This window comes from Letharia lupina (assembly GCF_014066315.1).
Source record: "Letharia lupina isolate WasteWater1 chromosome Unknown contig_17, whole genome shotgun sequence".
In the NCBI taxonomy this organism is placed as follows: Eukaryota; Fungi; Ascomycota; class Lecanoromycetes; order Lecanorales; family Parmeliaceae; genus Letharia; species Letharia lupina.
The window spans coordinates 98,363-124,214 of NW_023502986.1; the positions used below are offsets into that span (position 1 = coordinate 98,363).

Below are 25,852 nucleotides of genomic sequence, written 5' to 3' on the forward strand. Positions count from 1 at the left end.
TTTTGAATCACATTGCTAAACCTGTGTACCCCGTATACATTACCCACGTTATCAAGGAAGCCCTTTATGCGTTGGGGAATCGATTGCGCTTCTATTTCCGGAGACATGACATCATATTCATGCTTCCCACTCAATTATTCACTTAGGTACTTCAGTAGGTAATATCTCGTTCGTCCATCAAAATCCGGGTATACTCCATGGAATGCGCCATACGTCAACATTCGGCAACAGACCCGCGATGGTCAATCTATTTTTCTGGTTTACTGAGAGGCAATGATGCAGTGGTAAGGGGTCCTGAGCCAGATTCCGCTGTCCCGACGACCTGGATTCTTTTCGCACGGGCAGACTCTAACATGATCTAAGCTCCTAAATCCTTGTTCCCATGCTTCCCGTGCTACAGTAGTAGCCACGGCCTAAATACATAATCAACCGCCGTGTCTTGTCAGTTGGCTGGGATTGTGTTGGAATTCAGCAACTCAGCCCTGTTATGCTTGGCATGAACTATAAGTAGCAGTACTCCTCCATAGAAATACAACAAGCCGTCATCAAATTCATCAGATTGTTTAGATTCATGTCCCTGGATCTCACAGGGCCAAGGTGGGTAAGGGCAAGGGTAAGGGTAAGGGTGGGTAAGGGCAAGGGGTAAAAGGGTGACACGCAGTTTTACGAGCCATGATGACACCCCATAGCTCACCGCTGCCTGCAGCCTAAAGTACTTTGAGCTAGCCGATCCAGCGGGCCCGCCTTAGTATGCGGGTTTGTCGTCGTTGCAGCACTGATTGGCCCACTTCTAAGGTATACGGAGGTGGCTCAGCCGCCACCTCTGAAAGCCAAGTGCTATTGCATATGATAAAGTACTGCTGTCCCAGAGGTATTGCTGGTAATTCCTTGAGCCCCCTTAAAAAAAATTACAGCCCGAAAGCGTTCGGCACATCACACTTCCTCGAGGGAAATGATGATCACTTTACACATTTACTATATAGGCTCTCGTCTCCCCTCATTTCCACACTGTTCTGAATCACATACTCGATCAATATCAAGTTCCGAAGTCAAGCACGTTACCGTCATTTCTACCAACTTCGATAGCGTCCCCACTCGCTTCCCCTAGCCTCGGGCCTTCCCTCTGTACCACCTAAAATGAAACTCCTCCCCCTCCTCACAGCCTCGCTCGCAGCCACAGCATCCTCCCCACCCACCCTCCAATCTCGAGTTACCAAATGCTCAGAGCCTACCGCCAGCACTGAATGTGTTCCGCCCCGCGCCGGCACACCTCCGTTACGATCCTTCGTCGCATGCAGCGGCCAAGACCCGATGAGGTATCCCTGCCACCGCCAGCCTCAGCGAATGCCGGCGCATCCGCCGCAAGCAACATCGCCCAAGACAACAGCTCAACATCCTTTACTCCACAAACGATACCTTCTCCGCCTGCTTGGGTCCTGACACTCGAAGACCTCGTCACTGCCATCTATCGTATCGTCATAACCATCCTCACACTCTTCAATGTCAACATCACTTGGAGGATCCGCGGTGAGTGTTAGAGAAGTCCTGCGTACGACGCGGAAACTCACATGTCCAATAGCGAACCAAGATCGTCGACCTCGTGGGTTAAGGCATGCATGGGCCGGTGTGAGGTTGGAGTTTGTTTAGAGTAAGGATTGTGCTGCGTATGCGGTTTTGGTCTGGTTTGTTTGGATAGCGAGGAAATAAAAGGCTAGAGGATGAGAGTATCATGCCTCGTTTTGGCGACTGGTTCCCTGATTTACTTGCAGTAGAGTAGAATCATTTCAAAAGACCGTTGTTTTTCCGACGTGAAAAGTTGCAGACGAGGTTCTTCAGTAACGGAGGAATGATAATAAGATGCGAGATATCACGGAAGGAGATTGTTGAGGAATCGGAAGGTTTGTTGTGTCTGCGTTCATGGTTGATGAGTCGTAAAGGCGATGTTCGAAACTACCATTTTGCGCGGCTTTCCATTCCACACCCGCTGAGACTTTAAGCACCTGGACCCGGAAACAAGGACGGTACTCTCGATACTAGAGGTCAAAGATGCTGTACCGCACATGCGATCCTCAAGACAAAGCATTCGATCTAAATACGGAGTTTTCCGCATGAATGCTCCTTTATGCTTTTAGGCAGGGAAGAGAGCCGATCTATGAATATGACCGTGAATGGAAAAAGAACATAACTTAAAACACTGTAAACTCTTTCTTCGTTCATGGGAAGTGCCGCGAGTGTAAGCTCAGATATCAGCTACTCCATTTCTTCCAACCGTGGCTCCTGTGCTAAAAATCGCAAAATCTTGAGTCATCCCGTAGACGCCAATCATTACATCTTTACTTCATCATGATATTTTTGAAAATGGCGGCGTTACTGCAACATTCACATCGAGCGCTGATGATATCGCAGTATCCAACCTCATACCAATAGAGGGAGGCTGTCCGGACACCCGCGCCATTGCTTTTCCTCAAATGCAATGCCGGATTAGCCAGTACCGAGATCCATCGGAGTGGACGGCCTACGTTCAGCAGCTCGACTTGCGTTTCCGCGTTGGTCTGAAAGAGGTACTGGTGGAAGAGGCTTTTTGCGAAAGTTGAAGCCATGTTCATGATTCGAAAGCTGTGGCGTCCAGCCATGAAAAAAATTCGAGGTAGGTAATCTAACAGTATTGGCACTATTTATATCGTTTCGAGAATCTGAAATTGGTCCTTGCCTGTCTATAGTCACTGATTGTCCATACCGAGAGGAAGACATTTGAGCAACTAGTGAGGCTCCACTTTCGATCAGGTGGCCTTGGATTCGAGTATTGTTATTAAGTGGCTGGCTTGTATCCATAGACGGCCATTCCGTGGAACAAGCAGAATTGGACTGCTGCGATGGTGTGTCGCTAGCATTTGGGTCCATGAGCGGAGCTGGATGCGAAAATGTATCGTTGTAAAGATAATCAGGTTGGAATGAGTCATTGAGAAACGCTGTTGGGTTTAGAGGAAGGTCGTACTGCGGGTTTGGAAATCCCGTGCTAGAACTTTGGACGTTACTCGAAGAAAGCGACCCAGCCAGAAGTCGTGAGAGTGGAGCACGCCGCCGCGTGTGATTAGACAGTGATTGATACGTTGAATTTGACAGAGGTACCACCATAGCGGCTCCTGGACTTCGAGGAGCCGTGGAGACCTTATCAAAGCTCATCTCTTCTCTACCCGTTGTAGCCATCGAACCCTCCTGACTCGACCGTATCCACTCATAGTTACTGAGCTCTAGCGCCGCCTTCGCGAGGACTAGCGCAGGCTCTTTACCCATCTCAAGTCTCAGTTGTAGGCCTTCTGCCAATGGCATTTCCCACCGAAGATTGGATGCTACCAAAAGAGGATGCGATCTCAAAAGAGCACGCCAGGCGGCCTGCACTTCGGGCTCAAGCAATAGTCCCCTAATCGAGTTGCTCAATTCCCACGCGCCCATGTTCTGACCGTGTCTCCAATGCTCGTTGTCGATATGATTCAATCGATCGGTGATCGAGATGAAGATCATAATACAAAGTCCACAGGAGAAGTATTTCTTTTTGGAATCATATCGCCATCGGTCAGTAAGTGCTTCGCCAACTTTACTGTGAACACGATGTAGCGCCAGATGTCTGACCATGTCGCTCCTTCTTGATTTTTTGAGGGGAACCCCGAATTTGCCGAAGCAACTTGAGATGTTGTGCCATGCCAGATGATCCGCGTCGGGATCTGCTTTACCACAAAGTGCACATATCAGGCCATTCTGAGTAGGCTCCACCGGTCCATGTGGCATGCACAGATAACCTGTTTCATGTTCTCTTTCATGCCTTTTCCAGCCTTCACACTTGTTTATCGGTCTGGAATGTTCCCTGTAAGTACACCAATGTGCATGATTAGACTCATCATCGCAGGCAATCCCTTCGGGAAGCTCAGGCAAAGGGATGCCATAGCCTAAGGAGCCACCAGAGCTCCTTGGGGTACAATAGTTCGAATCACTACTGAAGACAGCAGAGGGGGCGAAAGAGCTGATCGAAGATCTTAGGCTAAGGTTTGTCGAGGGCTGTCGTAGCTGGCGTGATGTAGGCACAGCGGGGGATCTGAAAGTGGAGATGGTGTTGCTCAACGTGCGCTGCCCATTGAAATCACCTGTGAGCTATAGTCAGCGACAGGCCATCGGTAGGAAAATTTGGCAAGATCATCACTGACTGGTGCGAAAACTGAGAGTGAGCCATGCTAAGATGTCGCTGTCGCCGCAGTCTCTCAATGTGGAGAGTGCCTCAAGCTGCTGATTAGAGAGGCACCCTCGACCTGCCTGGTACCGGAAACCCGGCTCAATGGACCGCAGAAGTGTAAGCCAGGCAAGGATCTTCTCGTTGTCGAAGGATAGAAGCTCGTCAAGGGCTGCTTGTTGCTTTGGGGTCGGCAATGTGTGTGGCTGCACGTCCGAGGGGTCAGAATAGATAAGATTGGGGTCCTCAAATGAATGAGGCTGATTGGCGTAGAGAGAAAGTAGGGCTGGGCTTCTGACTAATGATGATGCAGCACCTTTCTGCATGATTGCGTCTGAGCAAAGATTCTCTAGATGTCAGAATTTCAATGCAGAAAGAGCGCTTCATGAACTGTTGCCATTTTTCCATTTTTTCTGGAGACACGACAGCGAAACGATGACTTTTGTTAACCATGGTAAAACCGCTGACCTCCTGCGCCGCTGGCTGGCAGTCCGCAGTAGCATCATTTGCTTCGGACTTTGGCAGGAACAGGATCCGCGCTTGTTTCATGATCGGATTTCTGGCCAGGAGGAGTTGCCAAAGCTGTCACACAACGCGCGATTGAAAGACTGCATCACCTGGAACTCAATTGCGACATGCGACGGTCGAATCAGGCCCTCTCTCTCTCTCTCTCTCTCTCTCTCTCTCTCTCTCTCTCTCTCTTTCTCTCTTGGTACCTGGTGGTCCTGGTGGTGCCTACGTGAACTCTTCACCTGCCTCGACAACCATTTCACTTTAGCCTAGCCATCATGTTGAAGACAGAACATACATTTAATCAAAGCCTTTCTTATTCTAAGTAAAGACGTCCTGCGAATCTCTACCTGCAGATCGTGACTTTCAATGGCCCGCTTGGGAGTTCTTTGCAGAATGAAAGGATGGCGAATGAATTTTGGGGCTCGGCTTTCGGAGCTACTCCGCCACAAGATCCCTGGGACACCCCACCGCTTCTTGAAACTTAAAGTCATGTGAAGCAATCAAACGATATCTCATTCTAGGCGTATTTGGTAACATGAACACTCGATCGTACCCATCAAGACCGCGATCCAATCAAATTGCCACTCTCTCTCCTGCCAACGCTACGACGAGAATATTAAGTGCCATTTATCTAGCAGCATTGACGTGATACTAGAGTTTCATTTGGCAACGCTGCTCACAGCCTGACAGCTTTAGCATGCTACATCCTGTTCTCTGAAGATCTTTGAGTCGTCGAAATGTATGGAACATAGATCTATCATTACTGGTGATCAAGACGCGAGATATCAGTAAGAAGCAATCAAACCCAATCCAATCCTATCTCCGACGTTAAGGTCGGTGAGCTTCATGTCGCCATCGATCACAATTTCCATACATCATCGTCGATGAGCAAGCTCGCTGTTTCAAATTATGCATGTTGCCGTTCCTTATCTCTTCCAACCCCCCAAAAGCGGTCGAGGCGCAACATCCAAGTACATACGCCTATCGCCAACTCTCCGTCACCGGACATCGCACTCCAGTTGCCCTGAATCTCGTGAAGCGACCAAAGCCCGATGAGGTATCACCGTTACCACCCGGCCAAGAGCCGACCATAGAGACGAACAACGACTCGTTCAGACAGCCGCCAATAGCTGCGAATAGTTGGTACCAGGAGGTGTCATAACCCATAGCCATGAACATAGCCTCCAGTAGCAGGCTGCTGACGAGGTGCTTGAAGAGGAGGGACAAACGACTCATGGAAAACAAGCCAGTCGTGACTGCCGAATGCAGCCTGCGTGTGCTTCTTGGTTCGAGAATTGTTCAAGGGTTTCTAAGACCTTTGAAGTATATTACCATGGACGGATACTTGCTTTGTTGGCTTTGGAAGCGCTTCTTCCGGAAATCTGGCGACGGCTCTGATTCCGCAGAGATGCAGAAGCCAGACTCAGACGTAATTGAGGCTGCGAGATTTGAGCTGCAAGATCGAGTCGACAAGACTGAGAAGCATTGTTCGATCAGTGGTCTTTCTAGGTCAAAGTAAGTAGTGTAACTAATGGTAGCAGACAGGAGATGGATTAGCAGAACCTCCTTGACGATCCCTAGCCATCAAGCTCGTAGCCTGAATGGGAGCACTTCCACTTGTAGGAATTTGAAAAAAAGGAAATTCCTGAGCGGTGGACACCCTAGGACCATGAAGACTGATGTGCAGTTGTCCATGTCCATGTGTATTTGTTCTTTATAGTACCATTTTAGAATTTTCCGGCACGATCAAGACACGACCACGGTCACTGAACCACTGGAGAAACTACCGGAAATTGTCCTTGTGGGTGTTGATGAATCGTCAATTAGTCGTCAATTGGTCGTCGATTAGTCGTCAGAGACATGATGAGGACCTACAAATTTTCTGTAACACTTCTCTCACATCAACCAACATTAGAAACAACGAGAACGACTCAGATGATGAGCCCCAGCAACTCAAGACCTCTCAACCTTTCTCAGCATTCAGGATCATTCACCAGCAGCATGGACTCAGGTAACTAGCCCTGACTTGCCTCCTGCAACATCACGAAGCACCTGCAGCTGACATTTCCGTAGGGGATCTTGCCTCTACAGGCGACTCCACAAGCCCGCCAGATACATTCTCTGCCTACATAGATTCGGACCTCCTGACCTCCCCTAGACCTTCCGACGCGGATATCACTAGTCCCACAACTTCATCACGAAAGGTTTACGTCCTGACCTATGATGCAGCGATGTGGGTTGACAAGGTCACACTCCTGGACGGCACACCCATTTTTGTCGCTGTCAACGATGATGTCTCGCCCACCGCTGTTCAGCCATGTGGAGTGCTCGGTACATACCTGTCAGAGGCAAAAGCGAGGAGAATTGGCAAAGCATGGATATATGACCAGCTTACGGACCTCGGAGTTCATATTGATTTGCCCCTCCCAACCCAAGACGGATACGTACGAACGGAACCGGCTTGGAGGAAGTCGGAATGGAGGCGGACCGCTGATGGTAGTTGGGGTTACTCGATCAGTGACTATTCTCCGAGCTGGCTCGCTCTGGTTGTGTATATCACCGAGCGTGTTATCGACGATTCAGATGGTGAGGAGGAGTATCAAGACAGTGACAATGAAGCTTAAAGCAAAAGAATGGACTGGTAGGGCCTGTTGGAAGCCGCAAGAGTGGTTGCGAAGAGTGAGAAGAAGCACAAGGGAGAGCCGGAAATAGATGTATAAGACTTCAATGGTGGAGGTCTCGATATCTTCAAGACTCACCAATCAGGCTCCGAGGTTCAATGAGCTGCAGAGGCTGGAATTTCAGTGTGGAAAGCAGTTCCAGTGAGTGATTTTGCCGGATGCTATAGTAAGCAGTGTCACTAGTGCCGGCAGGTATGCTCTGGGTTGACAGCATTCCTATCATGCTTGTATGACCAGTTCGACTTATATAATAGAGAAGAATTTCCGGAACCGCAGAAGCCATGTAAGCATGAAAACTGCTCAGTCGATCGTCCATAATCCTCACCACACAGAGGCCCCAATCGCAAAGACAGCCGCTAGGTTTCCTTTTGCTCCCGTCGAGCATGAGATGATCAAAAACCAGCTTTCTAGTGTCGAAACTAAAGGGGATAGTGGCTATAGCGGCACTTCAAGCACAGATAGTTTTGAATTTTGACAATGAAAACAGGCCTCCCAAAAAATAAAGACAAGCATCTACTACCTTACCCACAAGCCTACCACACCGACGGCCCCACCCAGCACTAATCCCCACTAGCCATTTCCCTCTTCCTACGAAACACTGCCATTCCCCACCGCCACCCCTGATACCTCCAACACAATACTCAACAACCAGTCCTTCCTCGGCCCGACCCTCGTCTTCGCGAAAAGATTAATACCCTCTACCTCACCAACAAAACATTTCCCCAGCGCCCAAACCGCCGGCCCCAACAGCGTCTGTATCGAAAACACATCCCTCCCACCCCCACCGTCGACCAGTATGTAGCAGCCACCAAGATCAGTCTCCGGCCCCCACTGCTTGAAATCGCCCGGGTCCCAAACGACGGGACTGTGGATGCGGGGCGTGGCGTAGAGGCGGAAGAGGGAGGGGATGCAGGTTGAGAAGTCGCTCAGGGGTCGGGATAAGGGGTCGCGGCGGCAGCTGACCTGGTTCATGCGGGCGGTGAGGATGGTGGAGCTGAGTGTGGAACTCGAGGGCAGAAGAGGTAGAAGACTTGGAGGGAGGGATGAGGGGGAGGCGAAAAGGGGGGCGAGGAGAAAGATGACGGCGATCAAGGAAGGGAGCATACTCGGCACTAAGGAAAGATGCTCGTGATGCCCAATGATAATGCACTGGAGGGTTGATGGGGAGTCCTATTGGGAATACTCTTATGCGCGAATATCTCATCTCGCTTCTTCGCTTGTTATACACGCGCACCCCTTGGATCTGAGGTGTTTGAAAGACACCTTCCGACTTGGCAAGCATGAATGCGTCTTGGACAGTAGGGACGAGCCGAGATACTTTATATATGGTACTAGTAGAGCTTCCCACAAAGTCGAACCCACTGGCGCAAGACGAGCAGAGGAACCATGGGCTGCGCCAACGTTCCAACAGTCGAGATTGTTTGAAAATAATAGCACTCGAGCCTTTGTCAATCTATCGATGGTTACTAGGCCAGATAACTGTCACTGTCAATGTTGACGTGGGGAGTCCGGTCAGATCAAAGGATTTGTCGGAAGAGAAAGGTGTTGGCCTGAGCGAGTCCACCAAAATCCTTCCCAAAAAAGACTTAGGACCTTCCAAGTATCACCACACGAAGATACATCTCAACATCTGGTGAATAGAGTAGTATGCAATTTGGTGAAGACTGAGACTAAGGCTAGCGCAAAAGATCGAATTCCGAGCATACAATCAGCATGCGTACTTGGCAACAATGCCGTGACGAACCCGAGCAGGTCTAGAAAAGTATCGATCGTCTAGCAGACTATTATTCAGGTGCATCTTAAAGGGCGGCACATTAGTCGGCTTTCCGGTTCGCCGGATAATAAACTGTGCTGTTCAAATAGCTCTAGGAATAGTGCCAATCGTCCAACTGTTCCGAAACTCTCGCATCAAGAGGTGCCAAGGCATTCAAATGCCTGATGCCCCTAGTAGCGCCTCGTCCCTGTGCTCTTTGAAAACGAAGTCGAGGATAACACCGAGTACCAAGAGCTGTCAAAGTTCTCCATTAACGACATTCAGTATGGTGCGAAGTAAGACTTACCTAACCGATTCATATGGTATCTTTTCAGGGGCATAGAAGGTGAAACAGTCATTCTCGACCTGTACCGCATGCTACACATCAATCTGAATCTCACAAACAGCATTGATTTACCTTACAGGTTTGTTGAAATCCTCTGCTTCAGGGTATCTTTTTTCGAGCCAATTATGGAGGTCATCCTTTGTGACGGTCACATCTCCTTTAGTAAAAGCAAGGATGTTCTTCACCAAACAGACGCGCTGTGTCTGGCTCCTAACATTCCCGTGAGCTCTTACGGCAGATTGGCCCTCTGTACACGTAGCTGCGTTTCCATTTTTGGTGAGCTATGTCATGATCCCCAGAGCGAATCCTAGTGACGAACCCGTCTGCGCTCGGATTGCTCGACTATCTCTTTTTGCGAAAACGACTCGTGGCAGGATAGGTTCTGATTGGCAGTGCCTTTGGTCTCTTGGAATGTAAGACTTGTCTTTCCAAGCGACCTGGACTGGCTGTGGAGATGCCTTTCCAAAACGTCACTGTCTGGATCCGAGACTCCCGGACTCCTGAAAGATGGGACTGACTTATAGGCTTCTGGTGTTGCATCAATGCCACGAGTAAACGGTTCTTCCTCTTGTTTCGCTGGTCCGAGAGGGCTTTCTTGCAGTTAGGTGATGGACCGCTCAGTAGGAGTGACCCGGATCTTAAGATTCCTAGCAATTGGGGACGTTTCTAGTGCCTGCATAGCTAACGCATGGGTTGAAGCAAGCATCGTGCCCGAAAGCACCGAATTGACTAAGTTGGACGTAACAGCCGGAGCCGTAGTAGAGCTGTTGGAATTTTTGACTTCGCCCTGACTATCTGTTGTCGCCAGCTTCATTTTTATTGAATTCAGCGTTTGGTTCGATGGCTTCGAAGATGTTTTGTTGTTCCTTCAACTTGATTGGTGTCCCGGCCCCTTCACCGTGCAACAGATCGAGTTTTTCTTGCAACACGATTAGACCCGCTTTATGTGCACTCAAGTCTGCGGAGGCCTCGTCCTGTCTTCGGTAAGCGTTTCTTAGCAGAGTGGTATGAGCTTCGTACGAGATCTTCAGGCTTTGGATACCCTTCTCCCAGTCTATCTCGGCTGCTGTGATTGAGTCTCAGTTTGAATGTCAGTGCGCTCTTCCAGCGATGGGATCCCCAGACTAGGGACATTGATCTTGACTGCCTGTGGGAAAGTAATTGACTGACAGCATTTGGGTCGTCAACAGCATATAAATCGTCATGACGTGGCTTGCCGGTGTAGTCCTCAGCTCTTTGATATTCCCCACAAACGCAAGGTTGAATTGTACCTCCGACCTGCGCCTTTGAATTAGTCGTCCTTTGCGTTTCGTGTACCCAAGCGCTTTTCAAAACTTCTCTACCTAGGCGAAGAAGCTCTCGAGGGGCCTTTTGCACGCAGAAAGCAGCGGCCCCGAGCAAAAGGGCATACATAAGACCGCTATTGAATTGAGCAGAGATTGAGAAAATGGGATCATGGGCCAGGAAATGTGAATTCAGCAAACAAGAAACGAGCCAGCAGAGCGCGCTTCCTTCTCCTAGTTTGCATAGAACCCGGCCCATGTTTCGAATCGAACCTCTTTCGTCCAGAGCTCCGCCCGCTGCTCCTCTGTACTTACTTTATTATTTGGCGCTGTCTCTCCTGGTATTGTGACGTATCGTGATCTCTCTATGGTGGCCATGGCAGTGAGAGAAAAGGCACATTCGAATTCGCCTCTGACAAGAGCAAGAACTTGAAAAACTCGAGCTAGACGGCAGTACAGAAATAGGTGAGACGTGCGTGTAAAAGTTCGGCGAGAGTGCAATTCTTGGCATGGGACAACGTGCAGTCTGGGAGGTTGCGACGTCCAACTTCGACGACCGCGACGAGCGACCCAGTCGAGATCCGGGGGCTCCGGATCCGTCGTCGTCTCGAGCGCTAGCTCACAATAGTGCGTTTCTTCAAGGTAAAGAGTGCTATCTACTCCTAACGCCGTCATGGTTTTCCACAGCTTGCTCTCACGGAGAGAAGCTGGAGTGTAATGTGAGACCAACGTGGAAATGGTCGTAGAGGGAGAAAAGAAAGACGGCTTAGACTTGATGACACCGAGAAAGAACAACATAACAATGAATGGATTTGGAGATCCTTTTACCCGTCCGAATGGCGAAAGTGAAGATATGCCCAGAGATCTCAAAGCTTCTCTTCACCGCACTGTATAAACATAGCTATCCAATCTCTTCGTATACACTCCTAGTGTTGAGCCTCCTTACTCACTTCCATATCCTCCTAGCGCGCCTTGATTTAGGAGTTCAACCCCAAAGGATTACCCCCCGTCTGCTCCTGCCCCGCAATTGGCTTCTCCAGCTCCTCATTATGCTGATCCACCTTCTCAGACTCCTGCGTCGCATTCTTCAAGGTCTCCGGCGCCCTAAACAACCCTCCCACAAGGGGATCAATCAATCCACCCACAGGAGCCGCTACAGTCTCTAGCCCTTTGCCCACAGGTCCTCCGACTTTGCCCAGGGTGCCTTGGATCTTGTCGCCGGCGGAGTTGCCGAAGTTGCCGGGGGCGGAGAACATGGAGCCTAAGTGAAGAAGAGGAAAAGAATGAGCTAGGTAGAATACAGAGGAATGAAGGTAGGGATGATACCGATTGTACTACCTTTCTTTTCTGGGGGGGCGGAGGGGTCTGGTGTGGCTTCTTCGTTCTGGTCAGTCTGCTCGGGCTGCCTGATGTTGAGTTCTTCATTGTCTTCGGCCATGGTGACTGAGTGATTCTTGCGTTCTAGATGAGGTTGAGCGTGTTGATGTCGGGGTGTGCGTTGCTGTTGTGAGTAGAAGAGATTGAGGGCAGATGAGCAAACCAAAGGTGTCTTGTGACAGCGGTAAGAAAGAGTGGGGTGGAAATTCCTAACCGATACAAGTAGGGGCAAAGCGCAAGCCACAAGGGCATCTTCCGGGGCCGGCCCCATGATTTGGCCCAGCACCCGGAACTTTCGGATTCTGCACCTACTGCGCAGGAAACAGCCACTGGTCTCAGACTTACAGCCAGCATTGGCCCACACTGGCAGCTGATGCCTGGTATTCATTGACATCTACGAACTCCCAACCGCCAACTACCTGTCTACAATGTACGCCGCCAAAAATGCTCCCTATTCATCTCAAACCATCTGTTCAAATTAAAAACGTCTCACTGTCTGGCTGGCGGTCTGCAGCCTTTTGATGTGTTTCCAACCTTAAAGTCCCATCAACTGGCATTCTCCAGGGCAGATACCATAAGAAAAGAATCCCTGAACCTGAAGTAGAACATCTCTTTCTTATAAAGCGTATGCTACAAGAGACCTCTTACGGTATTCGTTGGCAACGCATCCCTGATATTCTCATCCGTGTGGCTACAGGCTAACAGCTAACTCATCATCTCACTACTCGCACGACGACATCATGACTTGATCCACAGACTCGTAGAGTCAAGATGTCAGATCCTCAATGGGCAATTTACACCGACTCTTAGCCAAGATGCAATATCTGGACCTAGACCAAGGCACAACCGACTATGACCCCTACCCCAATCACGGGAAACTGATCAGCATCACCCTCACGACCCAGTCAGGCATGATACCATAAGCATTTCCGCGACTCCTCTACGTCGCAGCTGGCGAGATGGAGCCACGGCGCCCGCGACGAAGAGTTCATTCTGTATGGTCGCATATGGCTCTAGGAGAATCGACGTATGAGTACTTCCAGCAATATCTCTAGATATCATAGCACAGTTCAGAGGAGATGTAGAGGGAGTTACACACTCGTACCTACTCCTCTGACCTGTATTAAGACTCAGACAGCTGTTTACAAAGAGCAGTGCTAACTTTGCAACAGCTGGGTTTCCGTCTCAGCCACCTTGAGGTGGAGAGCATTGAGGAAGATGAGAGAATTTCCAACACGATGAGATACTCTCCTCAGGCGCTTTGCCGAACAGGATACTGAGGCTTCCATCTGAGCGCATTGACCTGAACTTTGGGGGAGTAGAATCGAAGGACAGGTTTGGGGAACTTCTTCCTGTCGGTAACAACTCAAAGACGCCCTTAATCACGTCGACGGTCAGACCGGGATCGGGGCAAAGGATGAGTAGGATGATCACTTAAAGCCCAATGAGACCATAAGGATCACAATACTAAAATGATGAGACGATACGAGAAGATTCATGGGTCCATATATCCCTACAACGATATCTGGAACTGAGTGCTACCGGTAATTGAGAAAGTTTTCCGCGCCCAGAATTACAGACCTTTGTGCACAAGCTAATAGACCCAATCGGGTTTCATTAGCGGGCTCAAAGCTATTTCAGAACCTAGAACACTCCGCTACTAGGTAGCAGACATCACACATCGTTCCACCGAACGATCTAGAGGTTGGCATGCCACAACAGTCTTGAAGCGACTCTCGGTATTGAAGACACGCAATGCTCGAGTACAACAGCCAGTATCAGGTACTGATATGCCCGTTGCATAAATGTGCGGTACCCGATGCAGACAAACACGTCCGTAAAGCCCATGGAACAACAGGACAAGAAAATGCTGTCTTAGTGGGCCAACAGAAGGGATTGCCTCTTGTGAATCCAAATGACCTTCATCTGCCGTACTATGGAGCAGCTCCAAAGGGGTTCTTGAATAGCCCCAGAATTGGCTACTCATGCTCATTCTGACACTTTCGTACAATCAGACAGGAGAGGCTTACAAGACATTGTAGACAATCCTACCACCAAATAGAATCGTGGCAGATGATCCGGAACTCAAGTGTGGCAAAGGAATGTCGAACTCTTTAAGTATGCGTGGTCAAAAGCTGTATCCTTTCGGAATGACCTCGCGAAAAACGGAACTCGTCAGGCAGTGAAAATTCGGGACCGCGACCGCCATGGTCAGCAAAGAACACAGAAACGGGCTGCGGTTACGGCATCGGTACCAACCAGAGGGCCATTCTCCCTCTGCCGTCCGGCGCTTGAGATTAGAATGGAAATTACAGGCTGATCCTAACAGTGGAAGCTACCTATCAATCGTGGACAGACAGGCTCCTATCAAGCCAGACATCTTCATTAGTGCTACTCACGGATACGACAACCACCAGGACGAACTCCATCACTATTGGCACGCGTGCAACGAAAGGGAGAACAGCCTCGAGGAACCTGCTTTCGAAGACGAGAACACTCAATTCAACGCCAATACTTCTATTCTACAGCGAGAGCAAGTTCCTTATTCCCAGTGCAACTTCGGGGTCCTCTCCACAGCGCTCGAATTCATCAATCGGCTTCCACCTACGACGCATAACTGTATGACCGGCTTTGATACCCCCGTTCACAACCTTGTCGAAAACCAGGACGAGGACAACGAGACACGAAAAAGCAGACCCCGTAATTTCGACCCAGATGCCTCGCCCGGAATAGGTATCCTATTCCGAGACCCAGCCTCAGCTAGGCACGAAAGAGTCTCCCCATCTCAGCGACGATGACTCCGATCCTACGTACAAGGACCCCTTCAGCACAACCGTCGTGCCTGAACAGGAATCTGTCCGATGTTCCGATCGTAGCGTATCGATACCGACCTCGACGACGTGGAGAATGGGCCTCGATGTGCGAGCAGCGCTGACTTCACACCTCAGATTCGTAACCAGCAACAAGCCCCGAATGGTCCCAACGACCGGACTCGGATCCGAGCACACACCAACCCACCAACAACCATATGAACGAATTGCCCCCCTGAAGAGTTCCAAATCCGGGAGATAGAACTGAGGCAATGGAAATCAGGCAGATGTACCCATGTGACAACCTCTGGGGAGAAGCGCGCACACAATTAAACGGGCATTTCTACCGAACACCGTGATCGTTGCGCCTCTTGTAGCTATCGGGGAGACAACGGAGCTCTCAAGGCTAAGAAAGCGAGAGGGAGGAGTAGTCTAGAATGCTTCAGTGCAGGAGGCGGAAATATCAAGAGCGCGGTTGTGGGTTGGGGGGGGGTCTTTCAGGAACGATGAGAATTGTGCTACAAGGTCATGCACCAAATAGATCTAGATTTGTATGAGACTAGTCAAGCAGAAGTCATGCGTAAGTGGGAGATTGGGCAGGTAGTATTTATTTTAGGGAGCGGGAGGGGATTCCAAGGCTCATTGATGTGGAACTTGAAAAGTTACGTGTCTTGTACGCAGAGAAGCCGGCACGGAAAACAAATCTGACGAGCTCACACCTTGCCATGTTTGTCATCTTTTTGCGGGTCCCAACCTGATTGGATTAGTTGTTCACGTCAACAAGAATTGGATACATGTGATTCGATACGGAAGATGACAAGATACGCTCCGTTACAGGTGCATTCCTTTTCTAGCAACGCGTCCTGTTGGGACCTTGTTGATTCGAGATTCTCCCTGTGCATGAAAATTGCTATATTCTCTTAGGTTGGCGATTCCTCGGTGTTTTCTCCTTTCTTGAGCACTCGATGAGGCGAGATCCGCCCGATCAAGTTTCACTTTGCAGAGATAGCAGGCGTATCTTGCCAGCTGGCGACATTTGTCGTGGTTGACCGGCACGTGAATTGTCCTTTTTCACACGTCTCGAGCGCTGGCGGATCGACTGTGATTGATCTTTGCATTTCGGAGCAAGTGTTCGCTAGACAGGTGACGGATATCTTATCTTGCATTGTCCCAACCGCATGTAGGCGTCTTCCAGTAGGGCCTTCATCAGCTTGGCAGACAGATCTATAAGCTGAGATTTACAGTCTAGCTTTATTATTGGCTCTATGCGTGCTTAATGGCAGCATGTAAGGCTTCTTCAATCGTCCGTCCGGTCCCTACACCCTTTCCCTTCAACTTCTTGTTCAAATATGCCCTGTCTAAAAGCGATAGATTCGCCGATGTGACCACCAACTTCCCTGTTCCGGGACAAGGTCTACGATGAACGCCCGTAAAGTTCGTCAAGATGATAAATGTGATGTTCAGAGTGATGTTCCGAGCGATTTGTTGGATGTATTGTGGAGTCCAACTCTGTGGAGAGAGGGAAAGTGTCAAGCAACTGAAGAGAACCCCTGGGATTGGTGTGAGGCCCCAAATATCTTTCTCATCTCGCCAAACACACGTTGTGCTCATTGTCGTCAGTCAAAGCTGTACTGGACTCGATGATCGGATCCGAAGAGCATCAGTCGGCTTTGTCAAGGAATCGTAGAGCAATACCGAAAAAGATTAGAAACGCTGATGGGCGTGATCAAACATAGATCAGGCGCAAGCCATCAGACCTATTCGAACCAGAACCTTCCTCGTCTTCTTCGTCGTCCCCGTGTTCGTACTGCCCATGCCATCCACCCAAATGACCGGCCGCATCTCTAACGTGCGCCTTCTCATTTGACCGTTTCCACTCTTTTCTTATATCCTTCACGTCCCTAGCCGGTTTCTTCATCTTCGTACCAGAGTTCCCGAGATTCCTACATCAACGATGAGGTTCAAATATTCCATGATTTTGCCACCGGCCAAGAATGCCACATCGCCAGTGGACTCTGATTCCAGCCACATCATTTCGCGCTCTCCACTGTCTCGACCGTGTCCTAATAACGGCAATGGTAGATTGAAAGCTTTAGATGGTACTGGGTCGATGACAAGAATGCTTCTGCACTGGTTGAAGTCCAATGCGCCCCATAGCTTTCTTCAATCATGGCACATGATCAGAGTGTGAGGGTCCGAAGATTCGTTCATGATATCCGAAATGTCGATCTTCCACATCCCCTCTACCGAGTCCGAAGGTCCATTGATCTTGTATGCCTGATATAATGATGTTTTAGTTACCGTGACTCTTCAGATTTCTGGCCCAACCTACCTTCTACTTCTCGTGTCTTCTTTGCGTGTTTTTCTGCTTCGTACTCCCTACGCCAGCTCAACCCATTGACTGCCGGGACTCCTCCAATCCATGGCTCAGCCTCGTGCATATCCTCTTCGACGTCCAGGGAGCCAGCACGAAAGTTATCCCATACTTGAGTCCCTTGCTCTTCAACTTGTCTGTATGGCTGGTATCCACACCAATGGTACGACCAGGTGCTTTCTTTGCAATTTCCTTCTGGATAACTCGGGCCCCCCTCTCTGTCCCTGATCTATTTTGGTGGTCTCCTTTCAGCCGCTTCTCACCCTCCAAGATATGCTGTGGGACCTTTGATTCTTTCCACCTCGGGCGCCTCTACTACTCGGGCGCCTCTACTACTCGCTGTCGAACTGCTGCGTGACCGATTTTCGCCGGGCCACCGCCGTAGTGCAAGACATGACCTATGTACCAGTTCTCACTCTTATCTCCGTGCTCAATTTTGCAGTGTCTGATTTTGACGTAGAGCATCGCCTTGGTCCGAGCTGGAGTGGCACGTCTTTCGCGAACATCTGCCCAGAAAGACGATTCGTAAGAGATGGGACCTTCTCTGGAGGACAACTTTTTCGGGGTGCTGGTATCACCTTGGTCGATGGGGAGGATTATTTCTTGAATTGCCATGGGAGCCGGCGTGGTATAATGAGCATTGACGGATCGACTTTCAGTCAAGGAAACGCTACAATCACAGCGGCTCCGCAAACGCGCAGTCACGTGATCTTCATGGCTTGGCGTAGACTCGGAGCTTACGCGGCGACCGATTCATCTTCATTTTCCGGATGTCTATCCTGATGCCTGTCAAGACACCAAGCTACTTGTACAGGCAGAAAACAGGCTCTTGATGTAACGCTTTTCAGATGTCAAGGTGAGATCCACATCCTCATGGTACGATCAGTCAAGGAGGTCTCATTAAATGCTGTCTATAACCAAGAGTCACATAAGACATCTCAATGCCAACAACGAGCACCCAAACTTCCTGAATTCCGCCACCTTGTATGCTAACCTTCGAAACTAGGTTCTCCTCCTTTGTCGGCAACGTGACTCCAAGGAAACCATCTTACTCCACCTTCTATCACCACTTTCGCACGCTGTCCCTGCCGAGAAAGCGAGGCACATTGTCCAATTAAGATCAATGTTGATGTCTCTTCATTCCACGAGCTACGACCACTGGATGTGTCGATATCGGCGTCATGCCCGCAAGACCTAAGGTCGTCAAGTTAGCTAGGGAGCAGAAAGAGAAGGAGTACTTGGGAACATACACGTCACTGCATGAATTGAGACCATTTGGTGTCACGTCGACGGTTGAGATGTTACCAATTGAGCCTTTGGACTTTGCCATGTTCCTACAGCCGTAGATGATAGGGTATCAAACTAGCCAGGCCCCCTCTCGACTTGCACGATCCGACGTTTGGTAGAGCTAGGACCACGGCCAAAAGCGGTGTTCGCGAAAAAATTTCGCGGATGGGGTCAAGAAGGCAGGCCGTGCTAAAAGACTGTCGCTCTCACTCTTCATAGCGTGGGAATACAGGATAGCCAAAAAGCGGATCTGGGTGAGGGTCCTGTATCTGCGGATGGGTATCGTCGTACCAGGCTCCGAGATGAGGACTCGTCTTGGTATACTCTAGGATTCTTTGGTCCAGGCACATCCAACATGCTCAATGCTGGCTCCCAATGCTTTGGCTGCCACTGAGTAACAATATCGAGGATGACCAGCGTCACCATATTGTATACACTCGTTTCTCCGACCCCACCCACCAGTCGCTGATCACTTCCGCCTCAAGTGGGCCGTCTAGATATCCGGCCAACGCACGTAGTTGCTCTCGAATGCTGGGACGGTGAAACACGTATTTCAGGCGTAACGGGTTGAGGGAGACGGTGCTGAGCGTTCGCAGAAGGATCGTGGATCGCTTCGAACAGGTGCAGGACGAGGGCGCATAGGAACAGAGATGGTCGCCTAAGGGAAGGAGCTTGCAAAACTCGCAATGATCTTGGGGACCAGCGAGCGTAACGAGCTTTGGCCGCATTGCGAACAGTGGGGACCAAAGTCAGATTGACCGTGATGTTCTGCTGACAAACGAAGAAGTCTGTGCAGCTCAGCGAAAAAGACACGAGGTCACGTGCGCACGTCCTTGTTGCGTCGACTATCTTCGGCTCTGTGGAAGCTCTCTCTCACCGTTACTGTCCTCAAAAGACAAGGAAGAGCGTGGGGGTCTTGATGGAAGCCTGCGAACAAGAAAATGTCCGAGATCTTGTTTTCTAGATCGCTTGCGGATCGAAATTCTCCATTGCGAAGATCCACCATGCAAGCCACCGGCAACCTTTTGACGTCGGCGACGACAAATCAAACCTCGTACTTGGAAAATCTCGGTCGGGTCTCTCTCGTTTGCCGGCAGCTGCAGGAACCGTGGGAATGAACGTAAATCCGTTGAACGGTGACCGAAGCGAAAATCCTCCGATCGCCGTCGAGACGCCCGGAGATCTCCACAGAATGTATGTACGTCTCGGAGACATCTCCACCAAATTTATGCGGATTGCCTTTTTGCATCCATTCGATAGCGATATGCGAGTAGCCGCTGGATCGTCGATAGCAGGAGCCGCATTCAAAAATGGCCATGGTGGCTTCTGTTAGCTCGAGTCGAGAGGTTACGTCACGAGCAGCGAAAGATCTTGCGAGCGAACTGCGTCTGATCGCAGAGTGCAGCTTGCTTGCCAGCTGACTATCGATGAGATGAAGGTGAGCAGAGACTTGGCAAAGAATGACCATACCTCCCCGTAACGTTCTCAACGCCAAGCCTTCCAATCTGGTGGGCAGGAGATGCTACCGTTCATGCGTTTCGCCTGGAGTAGATAGTATGGTGTATCCTGCTGTACAGAATGTTTGTAATCTTAAATTTGAATTCGCCCTCATAATACGATCTATACGTCTCCGTAGTCCGTAGTTGCACTTTCCCATTGTTCCAACGTCCATTCGGTCGTTGGTAGTCACCACGAAAAGCGAACGATACTTACGTCTTCTCTATGAATACATGGAGGGTGCAATTCATAAATACAAACTCTACATGGCAGAAGACGATAACAACAGTAGAGAGGAAATGAACATGTGCCTTCCTTGACCCATAGCCCACCAGCTCCATCTCCAGCTCCATCTCCTCCATCACCGTATTCGCAACGATCCACGAAACGGCGCCGTAGGCCGCAGACCTCTCTCTCTCTCCCGCCATCCTCGCGTCGGCCGTCCGTCCGTCTGATCCGCGTCGCGTTCCCTAGTAGCAGACATCGACCCTCTCCCTCCGCCACGATCTTGACCCGACATTTTATCGTGCCCAAAAAACCCTCTCAATGCCACATCCACCGTGAGGGGGGGCAAGACCATTCTGCATCCGGGCCCGCACTAGAGTCTATCTTTCTCGTGAGGATTTCTCCCACCGGCAGGAATGGGCCAGCGAGGTGCGGATAGGGTGGTGATTGAGTGAGGGGGTGAGGGAGGGAGGAGTGTCGCCGTCTGTCTGTCGTGCGGATGCCTCGATGCGGCAGGGGGATGCGAAACGCCTCTGCTGACAAAGCAGGGAAGGACGGAAGCAGCGGAGGTTGTTCACACGTTGGAGCGAGGTTTCTGTGCCGGATGGACGAGTGCGCACGGTTCGTGCGTGGGAGGCTGAGAAGAAAGAAAGAAGAAGAAAAGGAGAGAAAGAGAGAGAGAACTGTCAGCGAGGGCACGGGCACGGGCACGATCTTAGGGGGACGCGAGGTGCTTCCGCAACAGTAGCCGTACTGTAGCACCCCATGCGAAAACCTCTGTCGTCCGTCTTGTCAGTCAGGAATAACATAACGGAGCCGTCGTCACCGACACGGAGCCTGTGGTCGAATCATAGGGGTAAGTAGAGGGTACAAGCCCCTCGCATGGACCTTATGCACCGCGCGCGAAAAAAACCCGTGTGCCTCGCAAAATCGGTGACGCAGACCCTCGACACGTGAATGGACCGAGGCGGAAAAGATCGTCGTGGCTTTGTTCTTTTGTGAAAAACGCCACGGACGAAAAGATGAGGAATCGGGAGGAGGTAGGGTACGGTATTGGAAGAAAAAAGGGCAGATGCACGCGAACCCTGCAGCTGGCTGAAGCACGATGGCCCCAAGGGAAAAATGATGGACCTGCATATGTATCCCCCCCCAAAATACCTGCAAGGCTACTGTTTGGAGGAAGGGGGGACGAGGGAGAGGGTGTGAGATGCACACATGCAAGTGGGATCTACCGCTCGCATGCGAAAAAAAAATCTAGGGATATCGAGTGTGCGTGTGTGTGTGTGTGCTGGCGAACCGGAGAATTGATTCTCGGCCCCGCATGACAGCGATCGACAGCGTGGCATATGCTTTGATGCAGCAGCATGCGGGATAGAAAAAAAAAAAAGAAACAGATGTTAGGAGAATTGTTGGGTGGAGGCCGCATATGCGGTGAGAAGAGTTGGAAGCGTTGACCATTGGACGGGATGGTACTGTGGGTGAGAGGAAGACGCGAGGGCTGGATCGAAAAGGGGCCAAGGGATGCGACGATCGACGCATTTTGACCCCACGGAGTCAGGTAAGGTAAGGGTGATTTAATTTTAGCAACGTCTGCATCGTTTGGGGAAACCCGAAGAGTAGAAAAAAGAAAGAAAAATGCATAGAGTAGAGTATGTCTGAGACAGATCGAGATAGATAGCGAGGCGGTGTGAGAAAAGCTGCGGATGCGTGCTCGCCCAGGCATGATTGCGCAAGCACATACTTTCTCGAATCCCCCGGATAAAAGCCAGCCGTCCTCGTCGCTCGCGCCACCATCACCACCCCAAAAAAACAAAAACAACAACAACAACAACGGAGGAGCCTCCGCAGGACATCCTTCTGCATTGGGGAGGCCACGCGGTTTTCGAACTCTTGACACGGAATAAGATACCTTACATAGTTTGAAGCCTAGCCATTTAGTCGCGATCCACGATGTTCATCGACAACCGGTCCTCTATCGATAAAGTACCGTGGGTAACCCGGCGCCAAGTGGGGGTGGGGGTGGGTAAGTTTCTCAACGATCGATGCCACACACCGCCCCCAGGGCCCAGGTCTTACTTACGCTCAGGCCGCATAAAGTACAACTATACCATCGAATCTCAAATCCCCAACGAGACCCTGACCCCTGTCATGCAGACTTCGGTGACCCCCCCCCCCGGCTCCATCCAAAAAAGCAACACCCCAGCCCACTCATATCACATTGCGCAAGACGGAGTGGGTTCCGCGAAATGGATGGGGCCGAGGAGACAGAGGCGGTGGCGGTGGGTTGCCGAATACGAATCTCCCAGAAAAGCACGGGCGGGCAAGGGTGGGCGCCCAACGGATGGGGTTTGGGCGGTGGTGGGTTGGGTTGGGTTGGGTTGGGTTGAGTTGGGTAGGTCTATCGAAGGTACCTACCTACCTTATGTGATTTGAGAAAATGAGATACATACGGAGTATACCCACGATGGATGCGGCGATGCGCCCACTGCAGCGCCACCTACCTAAGATCCCCCCGGGCTAAAGCTGACGGCAACACCGGCCGCCGTTCCCAGAATTCCATTCGACGTTAATTAAAGCTCTTGGGCAAAGAAAGGGAAGGAAGGTTCGAATTGCCCGTCCGATCTGTTTTTGTTTGTTTTGTTAAGTTTTCTCTGTCTCCGTGCCCTCCCATCATTTCAGTACCGGTTAAGCGCTCTTGCCGGCATCCAAGCTGCCCATTACGAGTACTTCGACTCCGTTGCCGCGATTCTACCGAGGGCATCGAGAAGGGAGTGAGGGGGGGGGGGGTCGAGTGCAGTGCCTTGGGGGAGTCAAATCTAAATTCAATTTCTAAAATTTTAAAATTCAAATTCAATTCTTTATTCATTGACATCGTTGGGCTCGTGGTTATGACTTTTGTCTGTGTCTAGCTTTTCCTCTCTGACGCTTTTTCCTCCACTGCGACGACGGGGCTTCGTTTCGCTGCCTGAGGTTGAGGCATCCATCTTTCCGGCCGGCGTGTGGGCGTGGGTGTGGGTGTTTTTGTTTTATCTATCTTTTTTTGCATTTTTGGGAGGGGGTGGTATGGATCGAGATGGGTTGAGCGTGTCCAAAGTGATGTACCTATTCATTTGTGTGTCTGGCGGAGGTGTCTCCGGGGCATTCTTTCAGGGGGGCTCAGTGTGTCTCCAGGGGGGACCCGGTTGGATCGGGGGTGCGTTCTGAGGCGCAGCCCGGGGCCCATCCGGGTCCTCCTCCCGGGGCCCTCCCACCGTGCCCGCGCCCCCGGTCGCCCAAGTCCACAGCCGCTAGAATTGCCAAACATCCTTAAGAATATTTCTCAAATTCGAATTCGTTCCATCTCACCGTCGGTCGCAGCCCCGCTAGCTTCCACTGTCCGTCCACCTTCCTGTAGAAATGCTTCACCATCGCGTGTCCGTGCCCTTTGTTCTCCACCGTCTTCAAGTCGAGCGCCGTGTACCGCTGGTGCGAGGCGCGTAGTTGGTGGTGGCCGATGGCTTCGTCGTCGGAGATTTTCGACCACTTGGACGCGCCGATGTGGTGCTGGGTGTGGACGAGGGGGTCGCCGACGAAGCCGATGTTGGACATGACGCGCACGAACTCTTCGGCGGGCATGGAGGACCAGACGTGCCCGTTCACTTGGGAGTAGTCGACCTTTGATGGGGTGTTAGTGGATTAAAGGTCTCCTTTTGGTGCGGAAAGGGTTGGACAGTAGGGGCGGCGAACCATGAGGGTGGGAGCGAGGATGGCTCGTAGTCTCATCCAGTCTTTGTCGTCGTAGCTGTCGCCCCATTCGAAGGTGATTTCGGAGAGGGAGAGCCAGTCTGTATTTCACCATTGTTAGATGCGAGGCTCCTTGGGTTTTGTTTTCTTTCATTTCCCAGAAGAAGAGAGAGGATATGAGATACTGGCAGGGAAAGAAAAATGTCAAAACGTACCCTCGAACGAGATTTTCAACGCTGGGTTTGCGGGCGGAGGTACAAGCCAGCCTGCCGGCGACATTCCATGCTGCGACGTCTGTGATGTCCTCCGCTGAGGAGTCTGAGAAGCAGATCCAGGAGCGGTGGGGTAGCTCGAGAGATGAGGTGTCCTGTCGACGGGGGTGCCGGTGCGAGCTCTTGGAGCCGACGGAGCCGACATGCCAGAGGTCGGGGTTTGAGGAAGGGAATCGGGAGCGGTGGGGTAGCTTGAGAGATGAGGAGGTTTTCGGTCTGGGGGAGTGTTGCGGTCGTACGGTCTTGGGATTGTTTGTCTTCGTGTAGGTTCCCTGGGCGGATGTTCTCGCGGGAACGTACTCGCCAGCGGCATGTCCGTCATTGGAGGAGCCTGCTCCGGAGCTGGATCTTGTTGTTGTTGGAGGGTTTGATCTGCTCTGTCGGCAGTAACAGCGGGTTTGTGGTCTGTTGTGGAAGCGGGTTCGATGAAAGGTGCCTCTGGCATCGGCGTGTCCGTCATCGGCTGTTCTTGGGTTGACGGAGGTGTCAAAGATGCAGGTGCCTCCCGTTGAGACATGGCTGCAGTAGCGACAGCAAGGTACCCCTTGGCGGCAACGTCTCTACCGGCGATGACGTTTCCTTGCTATTGCGAGAGTAGAAAAACTGAGACAAACAAGCAAAAGTCTAAAGGGAGGAAGGAGTATTAAAGGAGGGATGCGATGCGACTACAGGGGTTGAATTGTAAGGACAGGCTTTCTCAAAAATCAGACTCGTCTCTACGTAAATTCCCCTGCGAATCTTTCATCCACACTACTTTCCAATTTGAATCCACGGGTGTATAAGCGCGTAGCTCTGCGTGTGTATACGCGTATTCCTGGATCCCACGGGCAGAGCGTCGATGACAGCTCGCTCGTTGAGCTACCCACTACAGCTCGAACGAAGGTAATGACCCGAATATTTCCGTCGCCATTGGTCTGTTCGTTCGTTCGGCGGTGGAGGCTCTCTTCTTTTTCCGAACCCTGTGCCAATTTGTAACATCTAATCCACTACATTACAACTCTCTACGTACACAGACAGAGAATACACAGTATTTTCGCATCGCCGACACACGAAAACCAAAGCTCGATTTCTGAATGTTCTTTTTTCTTTTCTTTTTCTCCGGTTTTGGTGGTGAAACTGACCGGGTATCGGAAGTCGCCGGGTCGGTCATCGAGAAGTGCGTAGTGGTAAGCAAGCATGCCCCTGGAGAACCACGGCAATTAGTGTCTTCGCCCTGCCCAGGACATGAAACGGATTCCTTCGGTCGGTAGAGTATAGGTTTTTCTGTGACCTGCATTCGTCGCTGCTGCTGCTGCTGCTTGCTAACACCGCGCGCGGTGATGGGGATTCGGTTCGCCGAAGGCTGCGGTTATGTGCGAGAGAGGCCGACGGTGGATTTAATGTCTTTTTTCACAACGTTAATAATATCGTATTTCTCTATATTTAATATGTCTGAATAGACTGAATGAGTGAATGGAAGATACAGATCTGTTGCTTCTCGTACTGACAC

At 50.8% G+C, this 25,852-nt stretch overlaps 9 protein-coding genes across 9 annotated transcripts; 4 read left to right on the forward strand and 5 right to left on the reverse strand.

The window, feature by feature from the left end:
- Window positions 1–1,292: 1,292 nt before the first annotated feature.
- On the forward strand, window positions 1,293–1,647 carry HO133_003213 (uncharacterized protein; the record flags this gene model as incomplete). The annotated part of the gene is made up of 2 exons (XM_037294136.1): window positions 1,293–1,527; window positions 1,580–1,647. 2 exons carry the CDS (start codon window positions 1,293–1,295, stop codon window positions 1,645–1,647), a joined length of 303 nt encoding a protein of 100 aa, XP_037149517.1.
- An 834-nt stretch (window positions 1,648–2,481) lies between these two features.
- HO133_003214 (uncharacterized protein) lies at window positions 2,482–4,548 on the reverse strand (the record flags this gene model as incomplete). Its single annotated transcript, XM_037294137.1, has 2 exons — window positions 2,482–4,139; window positions 4,200–4,548. 2 exons carry the CDS (start codon window positions 4,546–4,548, stop codon window positions 2,482–2,484), a joined length of 2,007 nt encoding a protein of 668 aa, XP_037149518.1.
- A 1,520-nt stretch (window positions 4,549–6,068) lies between these two features.
- On the forward strand, window positions 6,069–6,584 carry HO133_003215 (uncharacterized protein; the record flags this gene model as incomplete). Its single annotated transcript, XM_037294138.1, has 2 exons — window positions 6,069–6,250; window positions 6,467–6,584. The coding sequence occupies 2 exons, from the start codon at window positions 6,069–6,071 to the stop codon at window positions 6,582–6,584; spliced, it is 300 nt and encodes a 99-aa protein (XP_037149519.1).
- Window positions 6,585–6,736: 152 nt separating this feature from the next.
- HO133_003216 (uncharacterized protein) lies at window positions 6,737–7,359 on the forward strand (the record flags this gene model as incomplete). Its single annotated transcript, XM_037294139.1, has 2 exons — window positions 6,737–6,746; window positions 6,809–7,359. 2 exons carry the CDS (start codon window positions 6,737–6,739, stop codon window positions 7,357–7,359), a joined length of 561 nt encoding a protein of 186 aa, XP_037149520.1.
- Window positions 7,360–10,306: 2,947 nt separating this feature from the next.
- HO133_003217 (uncharacterized protein) lies at window positions 10,307–11,176 on the reverse strand (the record flags this gene model as incomplete). The annotated part of the gene is made up of 2 exons (XM_037294140.1): window positions 10,307–10,573; window positions 11,114–11,176. 2 exons carry the CDS (start codon window positions 11,174–11,176, stop codon window positions 10,307–10,309), a joined length of 330 nt encoding a protein of 109 aa, XP_037149521.1.
- A 599-nt stretch (window positions 11,177–11,775) lies between these two features.
- On the reverse strand, window positions 11,776–12,236 carry HO133_003218 (uncharacterized protein; the record flags this gene model as incomplete). The annotated part of the gene is made up of 2 exons (XM_037294141.1): window positions 11,776–12,059; window positions 12,137–12,236. The coding sequence occupies 2 exons, from the start codon at window positions 12,234–12,236 to the stop codon at window positions 11,776–11,778; spliced, it is 384 nt and encodes a 127-aa protein (XP_037149522.1).
- Window positions 12,237–14,382: 2,146 nt separating this feature from the next.
- Window positions 14,383–15,207, forward strand: HO133_003219 (uncharacterized protein; the record flags this gene model as incomplete). Its single annotated transcript, XM_037294142.1, has 3 exons — window positions 14,383–14,908; window positions 14,940–15,031; window positions 15,052–15,207. 3 exons carry the CDS (start codon window positions 14,383–14,385, stop codon window positions 15,205–15,207), a joined length of 774 nt encoding a protein of 257 aa, XP_037149523.1.
- A 1,504-nt stretch (window positions 15,208–16,711) lies between these two features.
- Window positions 16,712–17,974, reverse strand: HO133_003220 (uncharacterized protein; the record flags this gene model as incomplete). The annotated part of the gene is made up of 3 exons (XM_037294143.1): window positions 16,712–16,928; window positions 17,287–17,496; window positions 17,679–17,974. The coding sequence occupies 3 exons, from the start codon at window positions 17,972–17,974 to the stop codon at window positions 16,712–16,714; spliced, it is 723 nt and encodes a 240-aa protein (XP_037149524.1).
- A 5,700-nt stretch (window positions 17,975–23,674) lies between these two features.
- HO133_003221 (uncharacterized protein) lies at window positions 23,675–24,880 on the reverse strand (the record flags this gene model as incomplete). Its single annotated transcript, XM_037294144.1, has 3 exons — window positions 23,675–24,022; window positions 24,095–24,192; window positions 24,307–24,880. 3 exons carry the CDS (start codon window positions 24,878–24,880, stop codon window positions 23,675–23,677), a joined length of 1,020 nt encoding a protein of 339 aa, XP_037149525.1.
- Between the last annotated feature and the right edge of the window lie 972 nt (window positions 24,881–25,852).